The sequence below is a fragment of the Mus caroli genome, chromosome 13 (genome assembly GCF_900094665.2).
Source record: "Mus caroli chromosome 13, CAROLI_EIJ_v1.1, whole genome shotgun sequence".
In the NCBI taxonomy this organism is placed as follows: domain Eukaryota; kingdom Metazoa; phylum Chordata; class Mammalia; order Rodentia; family Muridae; genus Mus; species Mus caroli.
In genome coordinates this window covers 50,947,962-50,966,263 of record NC_034582.1, presented here as the reverse complement: position 1 = coordinate 50,966,263, position 18,302 = coordinate 50,947,962, and the positions used below count along the sequence as shown (strand labels likewise).

At 46.9% G+C, this 18,302-nt stretch overlaps 1 protein-coding gene and 1 long non-coding RNA gene across 6 annotated transcripts in view; one reads left to right on the top strand and one right to left on the bottom strand.

Moving 5' to 3' along the window:
• Window positions 1–277: 277 nt before the first annotated feature.
• LOC110308629 lies at window positions 278–1,551 on the bottom strand. The gene is made up of 2 exons (XR_002379584.2): window positions 1,347–1,551; window positions 278–727 (listed from the first exon to the last, which is right to left on the bottom strand). It is a non-coding gene; the product is annotated as an uncharacterized LOC110308629 (long non-coding RNA).
• A 101-nt stretch (window positions 1,552–1,652) lies between these two features.
• Fam193b (family with sequence similarity 193 member B) overlaps window positions 1,653–18,302 on the top strand; it is a 32,177-nt gene continuing 15,527 nt past the window's right edge. For 2 of the 5 annotated variants that reach the window (XM_021179794.2, XM_029468362.1), the window contains exons 1-2: window positions 1,707–1,986; window positions 16,922–17,164. In XM_021179794.2, coding sequence (XP_021035453.1) covers window positions 1,774–1,986; window positions 16,922–17,164 — 456 coding nt within the window. In that variant the 5' untranslated portion in view covers window positions 1,707–1,773. Of the gene's footprint in view, window positions 3,089–8,355; window positions 8,417–16,921; window positions 17,165–18,302 lie in introns of all 5 variants that reach the window. The other 3 variants (XM_021179793.1, XM_029468365.1, XM_029468363.1) reach the window with 3 other exon arrangements.

The window sequence follows — 18,302 nt, the reverse complement described above, 5'->3', positions numbered from 1 at the left end:
AACTCACTTTGTAGACCAGGCTGGCCTCGAACTCAGAAATCTGCCTGCCTCTGCCTCCCGAGTGCTGGGATTAAAGGCGTGCACCACCACGCCCAGCTGGCTTGCTCTTTTCTAGAACCCAAGACTACCAGGCCTGGGATGGCACCACCCACAGTGGGCCCTTCTACTCTAGATCACTGATTGAGAACGCACGCAGGCACACACACACACACACACACACACACACAGAAATGTTGGGCCTTAGGTCACACAAATAATGAGGCACAGACCGCCACAATCCAAAGTCAAACAAAAGCAGCTTTTATTCACCAAGGGAAACAAGCTGGACTAGAGATGCAGTCAGGCTCGGGAGCTGAAGCAATGAGCTCAAGAAGTGGGCTCATAGGCCTTTTAAAGCAGAAAACCACAACCAGGTATGAAATGGAAGATTAGGGTGAGGGTCTAGGCAACCTTTACCATGGTTGGTTGTGGGTAGGGGGCTTTCCAGAGGTCCTGGCTCCTGACTGGTCTGTGGTGGCCCCTGGGTATCCCAGGGAAAGAAGGTGGCAACTGTTTCAGGATCTTGGAGAAAAGGCCAGATGTTCCTCCCCTTCCCTGAGTGGTAGACTCTAGTCTTAGAACATTTGTGGTTTTTCTTGGAATTGGGGCCATGCAAAATGGAGGACAGACTTCAAGATGGAGCAAGTTAGGTCAAAGAAGTTTAACCTAGTCCCATCGACACACACACCTATTAAAACAATAAGATAAACAGAGTAATTTTTAAAATTTTATTTACTTCTTGGTAGTCAAAGTTTCAGATTTTGTTCTGATTGATGTTATCAATATAAATTCCACATGTAACTACCAAAAAGTTTCAGTTTCACTCGACAAGGCATAAGACAGCATAGGAAACTTTAAAAAAATATATTATTATTATTATTTTATTCCATGTGCCTGTATTTTTCTGCCCCACAAAAATGGGTGGAGATGACATATTAACAACTAAAATGTTGATCTGTTAAAACATTTCTAATTTTGCTTTGTGGGTTAAAGTCCTCTCTCGCACATACCACTTTTTAAAAAAACATTGCCAGAGTATGTGCTTTAATCATTTCATCCTTGTCACGCCGATCCTATTATCTATTTAAGTGACCCCCTTTCCCATCAGCCTCAAGAAAGCCCCGAGTCTGGGTCCTGCAGTTCTGAGTACAGAACGTGGGGCTCTCAGTAAACGACAAGTAAAGACCTGCCTATTCCTTCGCCTCAGGCTGGCCACAGGTGTGGTGGGATGATATCGATATCTAGGAATCTTTGGTAGGCATTTTGCAGCCAGTGCTTGTCCATTGCAAAATAGGAATAATTCGTACCTGTTTCCAAGTGATTTAGGGAGGGGCCAAGAGATGAGCGTGAAAAGTTCGCAGCAAAAAAAATTAGTAGTTCACTCATTATTTAATGGATAATTAAGCTCCTAGGCCCGCTATTACAGCGCCCAATGTGTTTCTCTAGCCGATCGCAGCCTTTCGGACTAGTGCTTAGGACAGGATCTCGCCTGGGGCTGGTCTCCTGCGAAGCTCAGGGAGGTGGCCTTATTAAAAATGGCGCTGGTGGCTTCGGTGGCGACTGCGGCGGCGCGGACTGAGTGTGCCCTCTGACCTGTTGGCAGCAGGCGGGGAGGGGCGCCGGGCGCCGCCATATTGGCTGTTGTCCTGTGAGGGGAGCGGCGGCGGCGGCTGCGGCGGCGGCGGCGGAGGCACGAGAGGAGCTAGCGAGCGGGGGAGCGGCGCGAGAGGCAGCATGACTCGGAGGCGGAGCAGGCCGAGCGGCGGCGCGGGCCGGCGGGAGCGGGCGCGGGCCGCGGGGCTGCAGAAGCCCCAGGCGCCCGAGCCGCAGCCGCCGCCGCCGAGCCTGGAAGCGGGAGCGGGTGCAGGGCCCCCGGAGGTGCCCGCCGAGCCGGATCGCGACGGCCCCCGAGAGGAAGACGAGCCCAAGCTGGCTCCAGGCCCTCAGGTAGGATCGAGCAAGACGACTCCGACTGCCGGGCTGCTTACACCTCCCCAGAGCGGGAGCGGGAGTGGGGCGGGAGTGGGCATGGACCATGCTGTGGGTCTGGGGCCAAATCCCAAGTCCGGGGCAGATGCTTTCAACCCGCTTGCCGGGAATGGAGGCTGGACCCCTCTCCAAAGCCAAAGCTCAGCCAACCCTCTTGCGACCCTTGTAAAGCTACCCGTTCAGGCCCTGCTCCGGAGCTAAATCTTCTGACCATTTATGCTCTCTGGGACTCTCTCAGGTCCCGAGACCACCGCTTAGTCCACCGCTGGGTTCTCTGCCCTCCACTTCCCTTTGGAGCCACCTGATCCGCCTCCCCCCTTGCCCCTAAAAGACCATCATCTCAGGGCGCCGGAACCTGCAAGACTGCAGCCTCTGTGCGCCCCCCCGCCCCCGCCCCCGCCCCCGCCCCCAGCAGCTTCATCCCTTCCCCTGCACCGTCTGCAGCCGCTACCCTCAACAGCTGTACCTCTCTGCATCTGCCTTCCGGGACCTCTCTTCTTTCCCTACCCAGCAGAACAGTTGGAGTAGAGAGTCAGGCGGCCCCAAAGACTGTTAGAATAACTCCACTAAAGAGGAAACCCTTGTTCTCCTCCTATCTCCTGTCCCAAGGCGCCCCCACTCCCACCTCCTACCCCACCAGTCCACTAGTTTGGTGAATCCTGCGAGAGTAAGAGTATTTGGGAGGATTCTCATAAGCTCCAGCTTGCCACCTGGAAGGTCACTTTCTTTTGAGCAAAAATGAGCAAACAGGAGAGGCGGGGGTGGCGTGGGCCACAGTTGCTCAGGGAGGGTTGTGGCACCCGGGGCTGGGTGGCTCGCCCTAAGCTTGCTCTGACAAAAGAGTTTTGAGTTGGTTTTTTGGCTGAGCCTGCCAAGGAAGGCAGGCCCCTGCAGGAGTCTTGGAGGGTCGGATGCAGCGCCCGGATGAGGACGAGGCGTGGCGGAAGATGCGTTTGGCTCTGCAGACACTGCATCGGGCAGCAGGGGACTCTGGGAGGCTGGTGCAGCCTGAAGGCATGGCTCTTGACAGCCTTCTAGTAGAATCTCTGGAATTGTGCATGTGAGTGGGGATGCCATTTGGGGTACCATTCCTGGAACGCTTTCCCTGACCTCCCCAGTTAAACCAAGTGCCCCCTCTGTGCCCACCACCCTCTTTGCTTCCCTTCAATGGCACCACTCCTTCTGTGATGAAACTTGTTGATGTGTCTGTCCGAAGCACTGAACAGTGAACACCACGGGCTGGGAGGATGCCATTCATTGGCTCCTCCACGCCTGTCCCAGGCTTTGCCTTTACGGAGAAGTAACTAGGTGAAGGAGGGGAAGGTTGAATCAGGCCAGAACCTGCGCTTATTGTAACCTACTTTTGATGTGTTCTCCTTTGTGTCTCGGTGAGAGGATTTTGAATTAATGAAAGTCTCTCAACTTCTTGGATGTCAGAAGCGTACCCAACACCCTGCTCTGCAGCCTAGGCTCTCACAGGTTGCCCTGTGCTCCTGCTGGGTCTCCATTTCAACCAGACGGTGCTTCCCCTTCTTACCTGTTTTGACCCTCCGCCCCCCAAAGAGTGTTGTTATCTAGAAGAGAACCATGTAGCTAGCCGTCTGTTTTCCTCTTTCTTTCCCATTCAGACATACAGTGCTCTAGAGCCCCTGTCACATAGAGAGCCCAGAAAGTTTGGATGGTGTCTTAACTGTTCAGTTTCATTGAAATACAGTTGTCCCAGATTAGAACCTTCATTAGATCCTCTGATCCAGGTTTTGATAGATTCTTGTCTATAAAGAAAGACCTAGAAATTCATTCCTTTATTCATGCTGGGTGGTTAGCATTCCTTACTTTTATTTTGTTATTTTTAAAGATTTATTTATTTTATGTATATGAGTACACCGTAGCTGTCTTCAGGCACACCAGAAGAGGGCATCGGATCCCATTACAAGTGGTTGTGAGCCACCATGTAGTTGCTGGGAATTGAACTCAGGACCTCTGGAAGAGCAGTCAGTGCTCTTACCCGCTGAGCCATCTCTCCAGCCCGCATACCTTCCTCCTCCCCTGTGCGCCCCTCAGCATCTAGCACTGATTTGATGCATTAGCCAGCTGATTGGGCTCTTTGTCTGCTTGTCCATGTACACTGTAGAGTGCAGGAGCCTTGTCAACTAGTCACCAGATCCCTGTCCTAGTGACTAACAGTAAACAGACTAGAGGATATAACTACAATTACCCCGTTCTCAGATGGGAAAACAGAAACCCACAGCAATTAAACATTTACACAAATGACTCCCACTTACAAACAAGAGGCAAAAAAAATCCAATCAAGTAAAAATTCACTCTGACACACACAAGGGAGCTGAAAGACCAGCTCTGATTGGACCCTGCTTTTTGCTAAGGGTAGAAATGAGAGTCAAGACACAGCTTTTTGTGCTCTGGTCAAAAGTTCTTGTTGTCAGGGTAGAGGTTGGACATTGCTCTGTCTACTGTCATATCTTTCTTAAGGATCTTGGTTTTTAACCCCCCTCACTTTTGTCTGGATGTAGAGTGAATATGGAAGGTAAAATTCAATGTTACCTGCTGAACCAAGTCTGTGGGTGGCAAATAAGACTACATCTAGCCCACAGACTTATTCTAAGATCCAAAACCCATACACTGTTTTGTTTTGTTTTTATTCTTAACGTAAGTGGGTGTTTTGAAGTAACTGTGTGGCAGGGGGCAGTAGTTTGTGCCTGTAATTCTATTCTAGCACCTGGGAAGCTAAGGCAGGAGGATAGCCTTGAATTCAATGCTAGTCTGCACTATATAGCAAGTTACAGGCCAGCCTAGTCTACATCACCCATTTCGATAACAATAGGAAAAAATGAAGCAGAGGATGTTTCATACCCACATCTGTGCCTCTTAGAATCCTGAAGCATTGCTGGTGCTGAACCCGAGTCTCTCTAAGTCATCCTGAGTGCTTGAGTGGCAGTGCTTCCTTAGGTAGCCTGGCTCCAGCTTGGTTCTCTGTAGCTCTTAGCTCACTCGTGTGACCTGGACACTTTCAGATACAATCTCTTAAGATTATTTGGGATCCCAAAAGGCCTTTCAGTTGTTCTAGCCCACTAAATCTGGTCTATTCACCCAAATCCTCCAACCCTTTTACTTGGAGATAAAGCTTAAACAGGTACTGTTCTATTAGCAAAGGACGGTGGAAAGGCGGAGGCAGGTCAGCTCACAGACCCTCAGAACAGTCCAAGGAGGCCGTGAGAACAGCCTGACAGACTTGAATTTAACTCCCCACCTTCCCTCTCGCTTTGTGTCTCAGAGCTGCTCTCTTTCCCTATTTGAGCCTTGTCAACAAGAGAATGTGAAAGCAGCCTAGGATGGTGGCAGGAGCTGTGTAGTGTGGCCAAAGCCAGCCTTACCTACTACTGTACCAGCTGATTTTAGTCCTAACCCATTCAGCTGGCAGCCTGTGTGCGTGCTTAGAACCCAGGAGGCTTGCTAAGGAGACTGGGCTTCTTGGCGGTGAGCTCACCCTGCTCTCCCCCTCCCGTCTCTCCAACATCTCCTGGGACAGTCCAGTTTAGTGTGAAGGCCTCCAGAGACCTGGTTCTTGCAGTGCTAAGAGGAAATCTGTTCCCTTGAGGAACTGGCTGAGGTGATCAGTCAGTACGGTTATTGAAACCATTTCATTATGTTTAATTACTCAGCAAGCTTCAAAATGATCTCTGTAACCAGGGCCTTTGTTTGCGATACACAGAAGGTCAAGGTGGTTCCTACCCTCAGACCTGCCGCTGCCGCTGCCTTGTGCCTGCACCACGGTCATGGCCAGTGGGAGGAAAGGATCTCAGGGCCATCCTGCCTAGAACCACCTAGTTCTTTTGTAAGCCAGAAAGAAATCTCAGTGCAAAAATGCCAATGACATTTGATGATAAGGACTTGCCCATTCCACTTAAAGTTTTTAGTTTCCTTAAGATGTCTTAGAGTTACTAGCTTAATGTCTAATAATAGATGGGGGATTGTAATCATAACACTTTTACTTACTGTACCTAGAAATTTTTAGAGTCGGGACCATTTTAATTAAATCACTTTAATGGTATATATTATATGTGATCTTTATTGCACAGTATGTGGCTGTTGGATACCTCACAGTGCTGACTCCCTGGTCCTCACTCAGGCCAGGTCTGGCATACATACTGTCATACCCAGTGCACTCTTGTCAACTTCATTTGTTTTACCAACACTAAGTGAGCCCTTAATGCCAGACCCTGGACTAGCTGCAAAAGGAGAAGGGAATGAAACCTGGTTCCTGACATTAGGGAGCTCATATGGCAAATCCTGCAGCCTTTGGGAGTGTCTTAAGCCTCCTCGGTTTGTGTACTCCTTTATAAAAGGACAGTGAGTCCAGGCTTACTTGGTTAACAATAGGGACCAACAAGTCAGACTTGTCAGGCACGTAGCACAATGGTAGCTATAACTGTAGGTGCTTGCTTCTTTGGATGCCCAGGATATGGTAACCCAGGGAATGCTGGACAGAGAAGCTTCTCAGAGCCTAGTCTAATGGTTGGATATCTCTGGAAAGTAAGGTGGAGAAAGGAAGTAGTGTCTACGACATCAATTCTCAACCTTCCTAATGTTGTGACCCTTTAATATAACAGTTCCTCATGTATAGTCCCCCCAACCATAACATTATTTTGATACTACTTCATAACTGTAATTTTGCTTCAGTTATGAGTCATAATGTAAATATCTGAAATGCAGGATATCTGTTGTAAGAACCCTGTGAAAGGGTACCCAAAGACTCAGGACCTACTTGGTTGAGAGTCGCTAGTCTACAAAGAAGGGATGAGCAGTGCCTGGGCTCATTTGGAGAGCAGGGAGAAGTCAGGTTATGCTCCACTACTGGTGGTTTGGGCAGCTGAGGAAGCAAGGGATGGTGTGAAGTAGGGAGGCAGATGGTCTGGTCAACCCTCTGTGATAGAGTGTGAGAACGGAAATCTGTGGGAGAGGCAGCTGGGATTGCTCTCTCTAGTCCATGTCTCCTCACCCCAGCCTCACTATGGCCACATCCTTGGTTCAGTTCCATCTGTGACCTATCCAACTAGGGCCGGAGCCCACCCAAGATCCATTTTTAGATTCTAGTAGATGATTTTGAGTATGGCTGGATCTGGAAGCTGCTAACTTGAGGAAGTCAAGCATTGTGTTTCGTTTTGTTTTAAGGGGCTAGAGTCTGAGGATAAAACTCAATGGTAGAAAGCCTGCATCAAGTCTAAGGCCTTGGGCTTGATTCCTAGTATCACATAAAAAATAAAACTGGGCTGAAGAGTTGGCACAGGTTTAAGAGCACTTCCAGAGGATCTGGGTTCAATTCCCAGCACCCACGTGGTGAATCACACTGTCTGTAATACCAGTTCCAGAGGATCCAACACCTTCTTTTGGCCTCTATAGGCACCAGACATGCATACAGGCACAGTATTCATGCACTTAAATTTAAAAAGACAAAACCAAAAAGCTCACCTTCCTCCACTTCCTGAGTTAACTATTCAACTGCTCATCTTGTGTTGTATATTAGCCTCCAGTGTATCTCTGACGAATGATTGGAACACAGTGATTCCTGGAACACTGTCTGTCTGTGGAAGTCTTGTAGAGATAACAGATTTAAACAAGTAAGACATGGGACGCCATGCATGGTGGTGCATGCCTATAATTCCAGCATTCAAGGCAGAGGCGGATAAACCTCTGTGATTTTTGAGGCCAGCCAGGTCTACATCATGAATTCCAGACTGGCCAGGGCTACATAGTGAGATCCTATTTTTTCTTCTGTTCACTTAAGTTAGGCAATCACTCTATTGTAGAGGGCCCTGTTCGCTCTGACTAAGAACTTAGAGGGTTTGTAACTGGGGAAAGTAGTACTTAATGGTCCTTCATGGGCAGTTAAGACCAAGACAAGCTTGTATCCTAGGAAGGGTCTAAGTTTGCCCCTATTATATCATCCTCATCCTTCAAATTAGGTAGCCATTAGCAGAGTTGCAGGAGGAACATGCTGCAGTTTCATAATATACCTGTCTCCCCCTTTATCCTCTATCCAAAGCTCATGGCTCCCTTTCTGATTTTCCCCCATTAGAATGAAAGAAATAGGTATCTTTATACTGAAAAGGGATGTGGGGAAACTAAGGCAGGAAGAAAGGGCAGAGGAGCTGCTAACTGAAGATTCTGATTAGGAAACCAGGGCCTTGTTGTACCACGTGGGGGTTCAAGGATGCCTTGCAGGTCACTGTTTAGTTCTCCGTCCTGTGCTTCAAGTAATACATTTGGTTTGGGCAAGTCTTACTTAGTAAGTTTCCCTATCATTTTTTCCAGGGCAGAAGAGGAAAGAAACTAACGGGTATTGAGCACCTACTGTGTGCCAGACCCAGGCCAGGTACTTTACATAATTTATTTCCTTCTGTCCTCACAACTCTGTGAAGTATGGTGTTATTCCCATTTCATAAATTGAGAAACCTGAGACTCAGAATTTGAGTAATACTCAAAATACTGAAATGGCAGAAGAGGGATTTGAACTTAGAACAATGTCTCCAAAGTTCATGCTCCTTTCCCAGAGAGAGAAAGAGAGAGAGAGAGAGAAAGAGAGAAAGAGAGACTGTCTCGGAGTTAAAAGAGTAGAGCAGCAGTTGGCCCAGGTGTCTGGGTAAATGAGCAGCTTGGCCTTCCTCTGGCTACTAGGACTGAAACAAACAGCTTGTGCTGGTTAGGCGTGGGGTCCTTAGGATCAGCCAGCCTCACTGCAGTGCCCTTACTCAGCTTATATGACCAGACAAGGGTCTCTACCGACTGGCCTTAGAAAAGGAAGCAGTTTCCTGCCTACCAGAAGGGTAAGAATTGCAGAAAAAGTTCTAAACCACCAAGGTGGGGTTTGGTCAGCGCCTAGGGCACTAACTGTAGCTCTGATTTCTAGCATTCTGAGAGTCTTAGTTCTGACTTCCTTCTCACCAGAGCCTTGCCTTCAGCACAGCAGGTCAGGAGAGGGACTGGGTTTGCTATTTAAATTCTATTCCTGATGTTAAGTAGCTGAGACATTGAGCCGTAAGGCTTTAAAATTTCATTTATTAAATGAACGCCTGCTATGTGACAGACAACAAATCACACTCGGTCTCTGAACATATGTAAATGATCAGCAGCCACTCCATGCCCCAGAGAGCTACGCTCTGCCAGGAATGTGGCACCATGTGGCAGGTGTTACACTAAAAGAATAACTTTAGCTTAGGAAGTTCAGAAAGTTTCATTGACCTTTGGCTAGGGTCTCATGGGATGCTAGGAGTTTACTACAGAGTTGTCCAGTGTGTGGAACGGTGGCGGAAATGAGAAATTGTAGATGCTAGGTGTCAGGGAAGCTCTTGGAGTTTAGTATCTTGAGAGGATAGTACTCTCGTGGGCTATTTCAGAATAGAATTTGGAACCTGTTGCAGAGCAGCTGGCTAGATACAGCATGTGTCTTGGGAAATCTGGTACAAACATCCGTGAACTCTTGGGACCGAGAGGAACTCCTGGGAGGAGACCAGGCTGAATGTTGAAATTCAGTCCAGCTTCAGAACAGATCTTGGCACCTGTCTGTTCTGCTGATCAGGGTTATTCTCTTGACACTTGACAACCTATGGACAAAAAAGCCAGTCTAAAGTCATGCCCCAAAAGCTGCTCAGATAGACCACGAGCTATATAATTGCTGATAAGAATTATTGCCTTGCTGGGCGTGGTGGCGCACGCCTTTAATCCCAGCATTTGGGAGGCAGAGGCAGGCGGATTTCTGAGTTCGTGGCCACCCTGGTCTACAGAGTGAGTTCCAGGACAGCCACGGCTACACAGAGAAACCCTGTCTCAAAAAACAACAACAACAAGAACAACAACAGTAAAAAAAAGATTTATTGCCTAACACACAATAGGCCTGGAATTTAATAATGTTTAAGTTACCACATTAATATAAATCACAATTTTTATGGAAAATAATTATGTGGGGGCCCGTGAGATGGCCCAGTAGGGAAAGGCTCTTGCTGCTACTCCTGATGAGCTGAGCTCAACCCCTGGGATCTACGTGGAGGAAGGAGAGGAGACTCCTGAAGTTGTCCTGATGTTCACACATATATATGGTGTGTGTGCTCCTGGGCATGAATGCATGTATACTCACAATAATAATAATAATGAAGAAATGTTCTATTTTAAAGTTAAGAATTATAGATATTTAATTTTATATATTAAGAACGGAAAATGGTCCCATTTTCATTTTGCAAATTTTTTAATAAAGTTGGGGGTGGAGGCATGCTGTGTAGGTGGGAGGATCAGGGTTTAGATTCTCAGCCCTCTGGCCTCCACATGCACTCCTGGATAGAGGCTCCTGAATGCACAGGTTACACACACTCTGCTCACCCTGCACAAAGCCATGAGCTCAGTGTTAAGTCTGTATTTATTTTACATTAAAAATCCATTGTCAGCTGGGCGTGGTGGCGCACGCCTTTAATCCCAGCACTCGGGAGGCAGAGGCAGGCGGATTTCTGAGTTCTAGGCCACCCTGGTCTACAGAGTGAGTTCCAGGACAGCCAGGGATATACAGAGAAACCCTGTCTTGAAAAACCAAAAAAAAAAAAAAAAAAAAAAAAAAAAAAAAAAAAAAAAAATCCATTGTCTGAGACTAGCACAGTTGTACACGCCTTTAATCCCAGAAGCAGGCAGATCTCTTAAGTTCAAGGCAGCCTGGTCTACATAGCAAGTCCCAGGCCAGCCAAAGCTATGTAGTAAGACCCAACCTCCAAACAAAAGTGAAAACAAGACAATCTGATGTGCACCTAGCACTTGAGATGGATTCCTCAAATGTATAATTCTGTGAAATCAAGCTTTCGTCATACGGGAAATGGGCTTTATTTATTATGCCAAAAAATAACCTTTGTTAATAACTCTGATTCCCGATTCCTCAACCCAGGACTGAGACTCTAAAGCTGGGGCGGCAGTGATATAAGCTTTCCCAAATTCTAAGTGTCTGTCTGTTTAGATTCTCACACTGTAGCCCATTCTAGCCACAAACTCATGGTAATCCCCCTACCTCAGCCTCCTGAAGTGCTGGGATTAGAGGTAGGAGCCACCAATGCCTGACTTTCTAATTAAAATTTTTGATTGAAAGCTTGAATTTTTATTGTTGGCCACAAATACTTGACAGTTTTTCTTGAAGTAATGGGTTTATTTTGTTTGTTTATTCTTTTGAGGAAATGTCTGCTGATACTCTTGTCTAAATAACAAAGACATTCTTTCAAGGTAAAACTGGCACTGTATGGCATAAAAAATAGACGCTCCCTTAACTTAATGCTTCCAGGGCCAAGCAGAGACAGTGGGTTTGGTGGGAAGCACAGACACTGGACTCAGTGGCCACACATTCCAGCTTCCTGAACCTGGCTCCCCTGCCCTGGGATGTGCACACCACAGCTGGGTTCCTGTGAGCCATCCCTCTCTGTAGAGCCTCTGGGTTCACTTGAAGAGTGAAACAGTTATCTAGAAATCTTTTTGGTGAGAAACAAAATCAACAGAATCACTAGAATTTTTTCCTTCATGTTTTGCTGTAGACTAATCCTGTACCCCAGAGGCTCTGAAATTTAATCTGAGGTGAGTGGGAACAATTAGCTGCTGCCCGGGGAATCTGGGTTTAAGAATTAGTTCCCTGAGCCTTTGTGAACAAGAAAATACTGGATGTTTTCATTCACTTGATGGCCATGTTTTTGTTGAGAAATAACAATACAGCCTGGAGAACAGCATGTTGAAAGCCTGGGCTCCCAGACTCAAGGCATAGGGACCATGTTTGCCAGGATTGAGAAGTAATGGGCACTGCAGTTAGAAGGAGCCCTGAGCCAGAGCTTTCTTAGCCGTGGCATTAATTAAAGGAATTGTGACATCTCTTAGGTCTTGGGTGTCTTACCACCCTTAACAATGAAAACAGAGAGATGGGCTGGCAAGAGGGTTCAGCAGTAAAGATTCATACTGCCAAGGCTAATGACCTTAGTTGAGTTCTTGGACCCACATAGTAGAAAGAGAAATTGCTCTTAAAAGTTGTTTTCTGACCGTCACCCATGTGCCATTGTATATATGTACCTGCACATTGCATGTACGCACTTACATACACGTGTGCGCACATGCACGCACACACATACACACACACACACACACTCAATATAGTTTCAGAGTGAAAGCTGGAGAGGCGGCTCGGTGGTTAAGAGCATGAACTACTCTTGCAAAGGCCTTGAGTTTGATTCCCAGGACCCATTTTAGGGTGGCTCATATAACTGCCTATAAATTACCTCCAATAATTCTGGCTGCCAAAAGTACCTGTAAACACATAGACATAATTAAAATAATAAAAACATACTTAGAAAAATAAAAAAGCAGAAATGAAAATGTCAAGAGAGTCAGATATAGTAGCACACACCTGTAGTCCTAGCACTTAGGAGGCTGAGGCAGGAAGACTGTGAGTTTGGTGGTAGCCTGAGCTTATAGTAAATGCCTCCCCCCACCCCCACTCTTTTTTCCCCCTTGAGACAAGGTTTCTCTGTAAAGCCTCTGAAGGCTGTCCTGGAACTTACTCTGGAGATCAGTCTGACCTCAAACTTTAGATAGTACTCTGCCTCTGCCTCCCAAGTGCTGGGATTAGAGGTACTCCCATTATCACCATGCCCCATCCCTGGTGGTGAGGTGGTGAGACCCTTTCTCAAAACAACAAAAAAATGGCAAATCTCCTAGCCCCACAGAGCCTTGTATCCTGAGAAAGACACCAGAATCTGAGGGCTTTTGGGGGTGACCCTTCCAAATGACACAGTCCTGAGAACAGGAAGTAAGGGCGGTAGACTAAGGGAGGACTGTGACCAGCTAATGCCTAGTGTGGGCTTGTTAGTAACAAACAGTTGAAGGCCTGCTGTAGGGATTCAGTTCCCACTGTCTTGACCCCTTTCACTGAGTGCTTTTTTTCCTACTGTTCCTTAGACCTTTGGGCAATGCAATGCAGATGGTGTCTGTGCTTCAATTTAAAGCTTAGTTAGCCTTCCATGTCTATTTCTTCCTTTATCAGGAAAGGCAGCCTGCCCTATAGAATGACTTTCATTAATGGCTCATTCATTCATTTTGTGGCCTAATTGAGCTTGAGAAAAACGTCACAGTATTTTCTTAGCTGGCAATATCTTATTGTACTCCTTGCAGATTTGAAACTGGAGCCATGCAGCAGGCTCCAATTGGGCAGGCTAGAGAGGTGAGAACCTGCTCTGTAGGAAGCAGTAATTTCAAGGATGGTATCACCACACTGCCTGCCAACTGTAATGCTATGAGGATGCTTCACAGATCTGAGAGTTAGCCTTGAGGCAGGCCCCGATGCACAGAGTATCAGCACTCGATAGCAAACACTCAGGAAGTTTGAGGACAGTCTGCTCTCCATAGTGAGCTCCAGGACAACCATTCCTGTCAAGGATTGTCTAGAGGGGTGTGGATTTATGCTGTGGCCTTTAAGGCCTTAACTCTTTGTTGGGAAATGGAGATGAACAGGTCTTAAGTAGAACACTCCCTTTAACAAAGGGAGAAGCAAGCAGGTGCAGGGTTCTGGGGGACTTAAGCTTTTGACTTCCTGGGGTTAAAGGCAGAGACTAAGATGTTTAACACAAGCCAGACAAGGAGCTTTATAACTGTAATCCTAGCACATAGAAAGCTGAAGCAGGAGGATTACAAGTTTAAGGGCAGCCCCCAAGCCCCCCCACCACCCCCCAAAAAGATATCTAACATCTTGTATTTGTTGTATATGACAAGTTCTCAGTCGTATAATAAGATTTGGTAGTCATTTACTGTTTCCATGGTTCCTGTCATGTAATTAGTATCCTCTGTTTAGCCAACAACTGTGTGCTTTGAGCTGGAGAAGGTTCTCTATCACATTGCATTCTCAAAGCTGACCCTACAGATTAGGACTTAATCCTGTTCTAGATGAGCAGAGGGAGGAAGTAGGACCTGGTCAGCATCATACAGCTTATACATGATGGTTGCGCAGGGTAAATACCAAAGCCAGTGTTTCCTGCCGCACTTTCCACAGTTACTTTGACTCAGTACAGTACCATTGGTCATACACTTAAAATTATAACAATTCTGTGTTTGCTTTTGAAAGAAAGTAAAGAAAGCAGTTCTTAAATTTTATGTATATAAATATTTTACCTACATGTATGACTGTGTACCATGTACATGCCCAGTTCAAGCAAAGGCCAGAAGAAGGGAGTGGGCCCTCTGGAAATGGAGTTAAGACACTTTTGTGGGCTTCCATGTAGCTGCTGGGAATCGAACCCAAGTCCTCAGGAAGGACGGTCAGTGCTTTTAAATGTTGTGCCATCACTCCAGCCCCGAGAAGGCATTTTTTGTACTGTGGGGGTATACAGTATACACTTGAATTATTGCTCAAGATCATACATATATTGGCCAGACATAGTTCTAGAATTTAGTCCTCAGCATTAGAGAGGCAAAGAAAAGTGTGTAAACTCTCTTGAGTTCAAGGCTAGCCTGACCTACATAGTGAGTTCCAGGCTACCCTATGGCTAGATAGACTGTCTCAAAACAATAACAACAACAAAAAACAAAACAAAACAAAAAAAAAACCAAAAAACATAAAACAAAAATATTTTAAATCCCTATATATTGTACTTTATAGACTGTATAAAAATCTTACATGTACATGATCCTGATTTTGCATGAGAGAGAGGAGAAAAGACTGATTTAAAGATTTTTACTATTTTCAGACTTTTCTTCCTGGCCAGACATGCTGGCACATGCCCATAATCCTAACACTGAGGAGTAGATGCAGGAAGATGAGGAGTTCAGAACTACCCTTGGCTAAATAATGAGTTCAAAGCCAGCCTGACCTTCATGAGATCCTGTCTTAAAAAAAAAAAAAAAAAATACAGCAAAGAAAATACCTAGCAACAACAACCTCATGTCATTATTTTAGGACCATCACGTCCTAGTGAGGTGAGAGCTGTCCTGAGGATCCTTGTCCTGGTTGTCATGGCATTCTTGTATACCATGAGGCGCTAAGCCCTGCATGCTGGGGCCTTCCCCTGTCTACCTACAGTTGACTATAACTCACCTTACACCTTTGAAAAATGCCCTAAGTGCTGTACTCAAAAACTCCACCTTTGGAGTGAGATGGCTTAATAGCTACTGGAACTTGCTATCAAACTTGAGAACCTGAGTTCAACCCCAGGACCCACAAGGTGAGAGGCAAGAGCAGCTCCAGCAACTCGTCCTCTTGCCTGTGTGCACACATACACAATAAGTACATACTTATGCTTACATTTTAAAAGTCCCCCTTTGCCTTCATTTCTCTAAGCATTCTTCGTTAGCCTGCCACCCTTGTGAAATGACACGGCTGAGTTCCATTTGCACGTACTTAAGTTAAGCAGCTGGCTTGCTCACTGAGACAGCCCCTTGGCAGAGTGTTAGTGTGTTTTATAACTTCTACTTGTGAATGTCTTTATCTCGGAGACTCTCCCCAGTCCTTTACACTTCCCTGAGTCTTTCCTTGTACTCCTGTTGTCACTGCTGGTTCCTTTTGTGAGAAACCAGGGACCCAGGTTAGTGGATGACAACATGGCTCATTTAAGAATACTCTGGTCCCAATTCACTGTGAGGAGGTGATATCACAGGAAACAACATACCCTTACAGACACAGTACCTAGTGGAGTGTAAACTTGAAAGTTACATGCGAGTTGTCTGTTGCTATAACAAACTACCTGCCACCTAGTCGTTTAAAACATTCCATTCATTATTTCCCCTGAACCTGCTACTTGATGGGGTGTTCCTGCAGCTCTAAGCAGGCCTGTCTGGTTTCAGCCGGGCTCACTCAGATCTCATCAGCTGACTGGTTAGGTAGGAACACTCCTATTTTCTCCAGTTCCCTCATGGTGTGTCAGAGGCACAAGATCATGCAGGCCATCCATGCAAGGATACAAGAAGTGCATATACACTATTCAGATTGTCTGCTAATATCCTGTTGGTCCAAAGGATGGGCCATGTGCAGCGTCAGTGGAGGGAGACTAGGGCTGGAAAATCATTAATTGGGGCTATAAATATAAATAGGTTCCCAGTCAGGACCCAGTGCAAAAGGAAACCTTCAGATGGAAATGACTGAGTCAGATTGGTCGTAGAGGGGCAGAGCAGGCTGAGTAATGATCTGGGCCTGGGCTGTGGTACCCGGAGCACTGTTAGGGTGGGTAGGAAGCAGAGCTCAGGGAGGTTAAATAGCTTGCTCAAGGTTGACAGCTGCCTCATGCTGAGACTGAGATGGAGTGTGTGTCTGTCTGACCCAGGGTCCAGGGTTTTTTTTCACCATCCTTACCCAAAAGAGCACTGGGGTCTGTTTCTCCCTGTTTGTCTACAGACCCTTCTCTAAAATCCCACTGCAATGCTAAAGGAATTAATTGTTCATCTCTCTGGAAAGCGTGCATGCTCTTCCTAACTCTCCAAAGACAGGAAGTCCATTCCCCTCCAGGTGAGGACTGATCTGTAGCCTGCGTAGATCTGTGGCCCGTCCTAGGCTCCTCCAAGAGGGGAGAAGCACCTCTGTAGGCTTCGATGTGTTGAGGAGGACATCTGAGCATGAGTTTTGGAGTAACATTACTGAGAGTCAACCATTCACTAGCTCTGTAACCTTGGGCAACTCATTTAACTTCTTGAAATCTGTTTCTTCATCTTTAAAAAATGGGAATAAGAACACCTGGTTTGCAGAGCTGTTACAAGGACTAAAACTAAATTATGTTTCTAAAGTGCCTGTCCCAGTGCCTGGCACGTGATAAGTGGTGTTATTAATAATGTTAGCATCATTTCTAAGGCAGCCTTTCCCCCTCCTGGGAACCCGTGTCTGTGTGTTGGACAGGTTCCCCCTACCTCCAGCCAGTCTGTGCAGACTTGTTGCCTGCTGTGTCACCGCGAGCGCAAAGGCTGGGAAGAAGGCCCTTCACAAAATGGACTGGTGTTGCAGGGTGAGAAGCTGCCCCCTGACTTCATGCCAAAGCTCGTCAAGAATCTCCTAGGCGAGATGCCTCTGTGGGTCTGCCAGAGCTGCCGAAAGAGCATGGAGGAGGAGGAGAGGCAGACAGGTGGAGACCATGCAGTGGCGGTAGGTAACAGCCAACAGACAGGTGACCCTGGGTGACAGGTGACCCTGGGTGCAGAGCTGCCTTCCTCCCTTAGGAAGCTCAGCTCGTTCCCCTGGCCGCAAGAGGCTCGGCCCAGGCTGCTCAGAGAAACCACCGGGCTGCACTTAGTATTTGCGAGCTGGGTTCAGATTTGAGGGAAGACGAGACAGGCCTACTAGTGGATGTAGATAATTTTGATCCTGTCTGTCACCTGACCCTGATGCCTTCAGCTCTGTGGCCACTTGAAAGGCAAGCAGTATGAAAGAGACCAGTGGAGGTCTGAGGTGTGCCTCGGTCAGAAGACATTAGTAAGGCTGGGAGCTATGAAAGACTGCATCTGAGTCATATTAGCCAGATTCTCATTTACCCAGATTTCCATTTACAGAGAATCAATTCAGTTTTCAAGACTTCTTGCTTTGGGACTGGAAATGGAGCTCAGTAGTAGGATGTTTGTCTTGTGTGTACAAAGCTCTGGATTCGTTCCTTAGTGCTGGAAAAGAAGAAAGAAAGGAAGTCGGTCCGGGGAGGTGACTCATTGAGAAAAAGCACTTGCCATCAAGCCTGAGGCCCCGAGTTTGAGTCCTCAGGATCCAGATAAAGCCAGATAGGGTAGCGCATATCTGTGATTCCCCAGGCTCCTGCAGTAAAATGGGAGGTGGAGGCAGGACAGTGCCTGGAGCTGATGGGCCAGCGAGCCTTGCTTACACAGTGGCAAACCAACAAGGAGACTCTGCTTGAAACAAGGTGGAAGGGGAGAACCTGCATCTGCCCTCGGCCCTCTTCGCACACTGTGACTCATAAGCATCTGCACTTATAGACAGTACATTCGCACATCACACTGAGATGTGCATCCTAAAGGGAAGGGAGGGAGGGAGTGGTGGCACTCCCTTCTAGTCCCAGTGCTCAGGAGGCAGAGGCAGACGGATCTCTGTGAGTTTGAAGCCAGCCTTCTCTACCTAGTGAGCTCCAGAACACCCAGGGCTCCATAGAGAGACCTTGTCTCAAAAATTACCCAAAGAAATAAGAAAGAATTGAAAGTCTGGGGCTAGAGAGATGGCTCAGTGGTTAAGAGCACTAGCTGCCCTTCCCAGAGCACTGGAGTTTGGTTCTCAGAGCCCA